The 10,335-nt window shown below is 29.2% G+C and overlaps 1 protein-coding gene across 3 annotated transcripts in view; it reads right to left on the bottom strand.

The window, feature by feature from the left end:
• LOC113509670 (monocarboxylate transporter 13) overlaps positions 1 to 10,041 on the bottom strand; it is a 57,873-nt gene extending 47,832 nt beyond the window's left edge. The window contains exon 1 of one of the 3 annotated variants that reach the window (XM_031910718.2): positions 9,831 to 10,041. In XM_031910718.2, coding sequence (XP_031766578.1) covers positions 9,831 to 9,914 — 84 coding nt within the window. In that variant the 5' untranslated portion in view covers positions 9,915 to 10,041. Of the gene's footprint in view, positions 1 to 7,663; positions 8,137 to 9,830 lie in introns of those variants that run through there. The other 2 variants (XM_031910717.2, XM_026893061.3) reach the window with 2 other exon arrangements.
• Positions 10,042 to 10,335: the final 294 nt, after the last annotated feature.

Below are 10,335 nucleotides of genomic sequence, written 5' to 3'. Positions count from 1 at the left end.
GATATGTACATTGTGTAGATAGAAGAAGTATATCTGGTAGTGGCCTGGTTGACCTAGGACACTACCAGATATTTCTTCTGAGGACTTAGAAATTTGAGTTTCACCTCTTATATTAACAGTTTAGAAACTACTTTGCCACAGAATATACAGATGCGTGCTTCAATTTTATAATATGCACTTTTTGTATACGCAATTAACATCTGGCCTATTTCAATGGTTTTTGGTGATAATCATTACAAAAAAAAAGACAACTAAATGCGCTACCTTATGAATATTTTAAAAGAAAGCGCATTTAAACTGGACTTAGTTTAGTTTGTAAAATGTAAGACGAGTACTACTCGTAGGTAATAATTTGTTTGTTCCAATCATTTTACATACCTGGGTATTGGCAATATGTATCGTATCAAAAACATAAAATGTAAAAAATTCCGGAGTTTATCCACTAGAAAAAGTTATGAGGTCTTATTTAAAAACAAATCAATTATTTTAGTTAGCGTCTATGGTACCACCTATTTAACAAATTTGTCATTTTGTTATCTAATCAATTACCTATCAACATTTATAGTGACCGTACCTGTATTAAACATCTTTAATTCTATAATAATTATAATGACTTGGCAATAGCACGACAGCAATTTCTGCTAATATTTGTTCTTTATTCTTAAATGCAATATTTAAATTTGCATAATAATTAATTTGCATATTAATTATTGATTTCGTATTAGATTATTTTTATAATTATGTAGCCGTGCAATTGCACATACTGTCGTGCTTGCCTAAGTAGGGACACAGCAGTGCTACCTAGTTCATTTTTATAAGTACTTATGTCCTTCTATTCAATAAAAAATTAAATAAATAAAAGGTATGGAAACTACTAGATACACACCACAGCAAGATATGGACGAAATTAAGCTTATAACAGAAACTAAACGAAAGAACTTTCGGTAAAAACCTATTATTTCTCTTGTATCTATATTATTTTATTCTATAAAGTTGCCATCGTGTGATTTAATAATTCAATCTTTACTGCGAATTCGTGAATTATATCCGTAAATGTAGTGAGGCTTGACACTTGTTTTTTTTTTGTAATCAATGTGTGCAAACAAATTTTGCTCCTAATGCATACAGCTAAGATCTCTTTTATTATGTGATCATAAATCATAAGTAATACAAACGCAACCTACCATAACAACCTTCGACAATAGCCCTTCACGAAGGTTTCAACCTTGTGAAGGATGAACAATGTCAAAGTAAATCTATTTCCATTCCCTATCGAATAAACTTTGTTAGTTTTCTTAACCGACTTCAAAATAGAGAAAGTTTTCATTTCGGCCTACTTTCAAAAACCATGCGTAAATCTCTCCTAGTAGTAAGTAGTTTTGATATTTTCAGGATAAGTAACTACAATTTAATGGTAGTAACCTGAATGTCATTTGTTAGGTACAAAGTAAGCTTATATATTTATATATAGATTAAGTCATGTCATATCTCGAATTAAGAATTATTATTTTCAGTACGCACGTACTTACTGTTATGTTCCCAGCTTTAATCGTAACATATAACTCTATAGAGTTATTTATCAAAAAGATATATGAAGTATCGTATATTTTTAGGTTTATCTCTCTTGTCATAGCGTTATCTACGTTAGACAAATGCTGAAAACACCTGGTGCTGTAATAATTAACCATAAACAAGTAGGTGCCTATAATATATTCTACATAAACTTCCTTGTCACACGACCTTTGTTCTAGCACACAATGAATTAAGTACTTTATATTAGGTACTTGCTTTTACCCGCGCTTCGTCTACATTACCAAGATATGTTTTATGACCAGGTGAAATAGCAGTCTATAACCATCTCCAGGAATCCATCTATCTCTATACCATAATTAATCATAATCAATTCAGCGTTTTAGACGTGAAAGCGAAAGAAAATAAAGAAATAAAAATTTATAAACAAACTCCGTATATATTATTCCATGAAATGTAGATCATACTTACATACTATACGTACATACAAATACCAAAGTTTCCTCTGTATTATTATTGTCTACCACGTGTATGTATCAAATATCTACTTCGTTTTATAATCCCACCAAATTAAACTAACAAGTACTGGTACTGAATTAAAATATATGAGTACTATTACAAGTATCCATCCTACCTATATAATCTACGTAGTTATGAACCTGCGTACTTGTTTATACTTAACTAACAACAACGTTATTGTTACAAGATATATATGTACTTATAAATAGATTATAAACAACAAAACAACTGTGGCACAAATCGGAACATTTAACCTGGATATTTCATAAAAGTTACCATCCTGATTCCCGATCTATTTGAACCCAGTGGGTAACATTTGAGGCAATCGAAGTGGGATCAAATAAAAAGCGAATCGAAGAGAGGTCAATACAAAGTAAGTCTGATTAAAGGTACGAGTATCATCAGTTTGAGGTCCGTTCGATGCATTTCGATTTGATCCCAATTCGATTGTACCTACATATCAACGGGTCTACCATGAAATGAAATTCCGAAATTTCGGGCTCAATTTCGTGTTTTTGTTTATACCAAAATCGGATCAATAAATGGAATTTAACATTTCGTTTATCATACATCCTATCATAAAAGTCCAAAGGAACAATATTTTAACATTTTTAATATTTCCAAACGGCATGTATTATGTAATTTTAACATCCAATTTGTGTTTCGTTTGGCTCCGACATTTCGGAAAACATTTCATGGTAGGCCCTCAGATATATGAAATAAAGAAAATATGTAATAAAGTGAAAAAAAAAATGGTTTTGGATATTCTCATGAGAACGGAAAATAGGTTCGGTATAAGCAAAACTGAAGTTTTTCTTTTAGAGTGCTTAATTCAAATATATATAACGATTTTAATGGATTCATGAATGTACCCGTCTATATGAATCTGAGTTGTATATAATTATAAGGTTTATAAATTGGTATATTAGTCTGTGTATAATATTTACATATAAGAATTTCTTATCAAATAAACATTATACAAGCTCTGCTTTTAGTCTGAGTCTAGATGGCGTTATGTTACTCACGCACAATATAAACATTTGTATTTATGACTGTAATGGACTAGTTAGTGATAATTTTTGTGTATTTTATGTATTTACAAAAAATGTATTTGTTGAATGTCCATCACTTGTCTGGTGCCCATAGTACAAGGTCTGTTTAGTTTGGCACTCAATGACGCTGTGTATTATTACACCCATTTATTCAGAAGACCTTTTGAATCGATCCAACGGTCAACTAGCAGTACTATGGACTTAATGTTTTACTAATTAATTGACATTTCGCGTGGTATTTTAGTTTATAAACACAAAACAAACATGACCTCCGCTTTCATACAGAGTGAAACGAAAGAATACAATTCAAAACCCGACAGCGATAGTTAGTTTTTAATGGATTCACCGGTAATAACCATGATGATTTCCAGTGTGGAAGTCGACCTGACACCTTATCAACTATTGCTAGAAATTGGTTAGCCAATCTCATTACTAACAATCCATTCTTTAGACTGGCTTTTTTATGAGAATGAAATGATAACTCCGCTTGCGCTATTGACTTTTATTTAAAACAGGGGGCAAACGAGCATGCTGCTCACCTTATGGTGTATTTTTTTTCTTTTTTTTTTTTATCTGCCAGTGAATGATGGTAGTTCATGTCAGTTGTCCCATTGTAATGAATTCACTATGAATTAACCACGACGCTTTCCGGGGGCATCTGTGTGGAGGTCAGCCTATCAGGATATATTATAGAATATGTCAGCAACGTGATCGCTAGTGAGACATAACTGTATACATAGACATATAATATGTATTACAAAAAAATTATATTCAGTATCCTTAGCACTTAATGCACAGGATCTGCTTAGTATATGATTAAATAGACTGATATTTATTTTCGTTTAATTACAAATATAAATAGCTGAAATTATTATAGTATAATTGAAACTTGCTATCTATTGTGACCGCCACACAACGAATAATCATTGATACAGTCGACAAAACAGTTTATGCCAATTACTAACGCAACTATCCTACTGGAGTAGAGATGATTACATTGCGAAACAATTCACATACCATAATGTAGTACGGCGGTCATTACGCACACGCGTGATAAATGCTAGTATGCAGATGTAACAGAAACATTATGATTATGTTATTAAATATATTAATATAAAGTAATAATAATAATTAAACATAATGTACTGTTGCTTACTTTGTTACTAACTTTTTATTATTACTATATGTTTTAGTGCAATAAAGAATATATTATATACATATTAATTTATTGAACCTTAATATATCTAGATAATTATAAAGGGTGAAATAAAAATTATTTATTTTATATGAAACTAGGATATGAAAATAAGATATATTATTAATATATAATAGGACAGAAATTTCCTGAAGCTAACACAATAAAACATTTAAACTTTTCATATTTACTTTATTACTAGAGTAGTATGGCACTGTTAGTATGGGAGTCTCATTTTTTTTTATAATTTATCAATTTTAAAAAAATTATCCAGTTTCACTGATGTATGTAATACGCCATTTCTAAATTAGTTTTATGTGTATTGAAACAAAGTACATTAGCAAAAAATATGAACTAATATGAATGAATGGAGTAAGGAAGTAACTCATTGAGATGAATATTTTTGACAGAGTACCTATGTGACATTATTTAATATTTCTTGCAGCTGAAATCTCCAATATCAAATAATATTTGTTTTAAAATTATTAATATACCTAGTTTAACAATTTGTGGAAATAAACTGATAATATGATTAAAATTTAAATAAATTTCTATGCACCAAACCAACCGTGAATGTGACATTCACAGTTCATAGGTGATATATGTGTACAAGAATATATGGCTATAACAATAAGGTATTAAGTACATTATATTGATATTAATTTAAATATGGGAATACAATTTTAAATTATTATTTAGAGAGTCAAGTACCTACTAATTAATAAACTTCATCAAAATCAATTTTCTATTATTAAAATTGCAAAAAGGAATTCAGACAAAGAACATTTGGTTTACAAATGAATGAGAGCATAAATAATACTTAAATCATAAAATAAATAAATGCAAATCAATACTTAAGAAAATCTGGTACTAATATTATAACAAGAATGTGTGAAAGTTTTGAGAGAATTTTGTTTGGATATTTCACAATCAAACCTAAGAAACTGAATAAATTTGGGTGTAATTTGGCACAGATATACATACAGATTTGGTATACAGATAAGTTTTTAAATAATATATGTGTCATTATAATATATAAAATCATATATATCCTATTTAAACATTGATCATGTGTAACATAACTCATTAAATAAAAGCAGATATAAACATCAATCTTGAGATTTCTTAAAACTTTTAAAATAATTTTTAAAATTTTTAAAATAACTTTAATGAAGATAGAAATATTAGAAATTATTATTTACACTATAATAAGTTTAAGTAATTTAATTGAATGAAATACACAAAGAATATTTGAGTACAAACCCTGTTCAGTGTATCCATAATTTAATAGCACTTCACAATTAGGTAGAATATTATTGTATCTAATATCACAAGTAAACTACTATATGACAACTAAGTATATCTTTGAATATAATTTATGTTTATTATTACACAAAAACAACTCCAAACTTAACAAAATTAGTACTGGACAATATATAAAGAATCGTTAAAATTTGTAACAAAGAAATAAAATTGAGGATTTTCTCTTCTTTAAATCAATTGAAAATAATATTCAGTTTAAGCAAAGAACAAATACAAGCAACACAGCAAATAGTTGTGGTAAATACATTGAACTAATGTCGACTAATAGCTTCCCTCCAGTATCATGCAGTTTTGTTTAAACTGGCCAAATATTTTTTAATTACCCTTGTTATTGATGATAAACTAAACAATAACCATTTTAACTGGGCTAAATTGACATCACATCCTAATTTACACGGGATAACAGTAATGCCTCAATTAGAAAATGACATGAATACTGTAATTGCGGGATACTGAGAACTTCAAATTTTAAATGATCATACAGTTTTTAATATTTTATCTAAATACAGTCTCATTTTTACCTAAACATTGTTTAGTAGGTGGGATTATAATTTTATATCCAAATTTATTGTAACAAAATTTATTATTTTATACCCCCCCACCCTTTTTTTAAGGAATGTCTTTTATTTAGACATGAACAGATACCAGATACTTTAATATGTATTTAATAACTATCTTACACAATGTAGCAGAGATACTATTTTTAGGACATTACCATTAATGGTAACATTTGGCACAATATACTTGTAGAATATGATTATAATTAATATTGTGTAGACCTAATTAAGTAATAGCAAATTGATTGCTATTACTTAATTAGGCCTAATTTCCAAAAATTAATTAAAGCATTAAAATTATTGAAAGTGATTGAAATATGAAAAAACATTCAAAAAATAAATTTTATCATTAATGAAAATTTATGTTATTAACTTGATTTGTCTTAGCTTAGTTTCTCTTGATACTTTTAAGTTACAAATAATAGTATAAATATTCTTTATAATTTCTGGTAGTATTGAAATGCAATGAAATGTAGTAGTACAGTAGATCTACTTTTCCTTTACAAGACTTCACAATTAGCAATTTCTGTGACTTTGTTAATTTGATAGAAACATATTAGTGTTGGAAAAAAATAGTCTATCAACACCAAATATTAAGAGTATGTCAAATTGGATGTCAATTAATTGAACAGGTAAGGAGCCGAGATATAGTAGATAAATGTTTTACTGGACTAGGTATTATTTTACAGAAGTCCATTTAAAACTACTACATAATACACATATTAATATATACATACTGGAAATAAACAAAATAATTCTAATCAACTAACCAATAATATACAAACTCAAATATTGATAAAATGGACAAAATTTCATAATAACTCCAAACAAACTGTTTATAATCCAAAGGTTGCTTGTAAGAGACTGCTCTTGGAGATAAGACCATTCACTATTTTCTAAGTGTCTATTCTTTTTCTTGTAATTATTACTTATGCTGAATTTACTATTATAATCTTTTGGAGATAATAATATGGAGAACTTTTTTGTTTAGAGATCTACTTTAATAGATTTTAACCACTTCACCGATATCTAAACAAAGTAAAGTAAGAGTTATAAACAAGAGGTTTTTCTTAATTGTATGGAAGTAACACAAAGAGTTGGGCATACATAGTAGTATGTAACAAGAAATTATCATATTTGAATACAAAACACACAAAAGAATTTAAAGAGAGTGTCTAATAAACATGAAAATAATAATTGTAATATATAGGTATTAGCAAAAGTTTGCTAGAGTACTAAATAATATATTAATAGTACTAATAAAATAATAGTGAACATAAAAAATTACCAGGCAATGAACTTTTTCTATAGTACTTAATGCAATTTTCAGTTTTTAATGAGCAATGAAAAAAACTAGTTAAACACGATTTATTAAAATTATGTATTGCAAACCTTTGCAAATATAACCTAAAAGAATCGTGAAATTGTCTTTTAACACGATTTGTTAAAATAGAGTAAAAATAAATTTTATAATATGCAATGCTTACCCTGGAATATGTTCTTAGACGACTAATACGAGGATTTGATGGGACATTGTTTAGCGACACCTTGGACATCTTCGAGTTTTACAACCAGATACAGCACAACAACAAAACAAAAAATAGAATGTTTAGTCACTGCACAGCTGGTTGGCACTAGACGTGTTGTAATCACATCAAGTTCAAGCAAAAATAACTGAACATCAACACACCTTCCTCTATCGCGCTAACAAAAACAATAGTTTAATTCTGACAGCACTTACACAACCCCATATTTGTTAAAAATAATCAAATAATGTATACAATATAGTATGATATCCTTAAAGTCTTTCTTAAATACTACAAAAATATGGAATATTATAAGGACAAAAGAATTTTATTAAACTTGATAGAATAAAATTAGTTGGCTGCGTGTGACGTTTCGTTTCACAACACGCACGCGCATGGATAGAACCATTCGACACACTGTCAGACCGACAACTGCCGACAACTGACTGTCATTTAGAAACAAAATAGGCGCCAAATATTTATGGTTTGGTGGTAAGCATGCATGGCGCGAAAATTGTATGAAGATATGAATTGTATGTAGATTTCTAAAGTAGTTGCCCATTCTGTTTTACAATAAATTAAACATTTTCGATATATGTCTTAAAATATTTATATACATTTTAATATATTCCTATTTAATAAAGTTACAATTAAAGTAATTCCATTATTTATACAAATATAAGACGATAAATAATTTATAAATAAGGACTTGAAATTTAAAGACTTCTTCAATCCTCTGAGATGGCACTCTGATATATTCTCTTATCTTTATTAAATATATTATCTTCACTAAAATTTTTAACCAGAAATTATTTCAAAAATAAACTTTTGAATCTGTGAACATTGTATGATTCTATTCCAGTATTATAATGTATTAGAAAAATAAATTATGATTACTGTTATTTTTGTTTATTATTAAATGTATTTGTAATTAAGCACAAAATGAATATTTCTTTCTTTCTTTGTTATATTTTTTAATAACTTTTTAAATAACAATGGAAATATTACGAAAAAAATTAAGGAGATGTATTAAGACCCGTATATATCGAATACGATATAACATTAAAACTATGGTCATATAAGTTTTCATTTTATTTTTTATGAACGGCTTGTATAATTTATAGTGGATAACGTAGCAAAATTTTACCTACTTTACTTTTTAACAATGCTTGGAGTTTGTAATAAAATCATTAGAAGGTAATATACGTATGTATGTATGTTGTAACCGACATCACGTAAAAATTACTGCAGCAAATTGAATGCGGTCTTCGCAGTTGCGCTCCTGAAGACCCAACTTAAAATCTGGTTTATGTTTTATCTTTCTGAATCAATTGAAAATGGTCTGCTTCATTGGTTTAAATTCAACACATAAAAGGCGCTAGCAATAGATGGTAAATAATTATAGTTTGTTAAGATGTTTGAATGTTTATGTATTTATTGTACAATCACACAGGCTAATCCGCAGGATGCTGCTAGTAAGTAGAATAATTACTTGAACAAAGTTTATCGATAAATATTAGACGTATTCTGTTTCTGAGTCGATTGATTTTATACATAACATATACTTACCTACTTACTGAAACATATTACTAGAATCGTATACCCAATGTGAAATAAGTTGACATACTTTATTCATATTCTGCGATAGATGGAGGCAAATTTAGTGGCGGAACCTGATATCCCGTTCCCATATGTGGCCTACCCATTTCCGAAAACATCGGTGACTGCTTACGTCACTTAATGGAACTTATTACAATTCCAAGGTTCTAAGTCCAGTGGTTCAAGCAGAATATTTATACTTTATTAGTAGGTATAGATTAAATTTAGCTATATTTATATTGCTCAATAAATATTAACCTCATAATATAATTTATTTTTGTTCATATCTAAGATTGTAACTTGGATTGTAAGTTTGTAGCGTACATAAGGATTATATTGTTCATCTAAGTAAAGAATTATTCAAAATAAGCTTTTATATTTAGCAGTTATATTACATAGGTAAATTCAGTTTATGTTATCAAATATTTATTTAATACAAAATTCCAAATAGGACATGATTTGAATTCATACGTAATAGCAAAGTATGTAGGTACCGACCTATAGAACATTGTATTCTCTCGTAACTTACCAGGGAACCTTCCGTAGGATTGGCTCGGATATGGGGTTCTTCATCATCGCCTGGGGTACATTCGACACCCGAAGTTTGCCCCATGTTGCCGCGTGATGCGTCCGTGTCGCTTGGCCAATGCGGCGGCGGCGTGGAGCAGCCGCCCGCGCGATTGTCGCGCGTCCACTGCTGCCTGTGCCGCTTTGTGTTACAGTTCTTTCGTTCAACCCTCGATTAGAGTTGTGGTGTTACTCGATAACTCAATCGAATACATCTTGGCAAATTTTCTGATCATGAGTACTATAAACTAATTTGTTGTGGAATGATAGTAGAATAATAACCCTGCCTGTGCTATTGACATATGCTTGCGAAGTACCAGTGAGGAATGATAGGTGGACATGAAAGTAAGGCAGTTAGCCCACCATGACGAATACCACAAGAATCAATAACTCTTTTCACACCATTGTTAGACATTTGAAATTGACGTTAGATCAGTTATTCATAGATCTACGATAAAAGCAGAAAC

Source organism: Galleria mellonella, unplaced genomic scaffold, assembly GCF_026898425.1.
Source record: "Galleria mellonella isolate WM207_F2 unplaced genomic scaffold, CSIRO_AGI_GalMel_v1 utg57, whole genome shotgun sequence".
NCBI classification, from domain to species: domain Eukaryota; kingdom Metazoa; phylum Arthropoda; class Insecta; order Lepidoptera; family Pyralidae; genus Galleria; species Galleria mellonella.
This window is presented reverse-complemented; position numbering and strand designations above follow the sequence as displayed.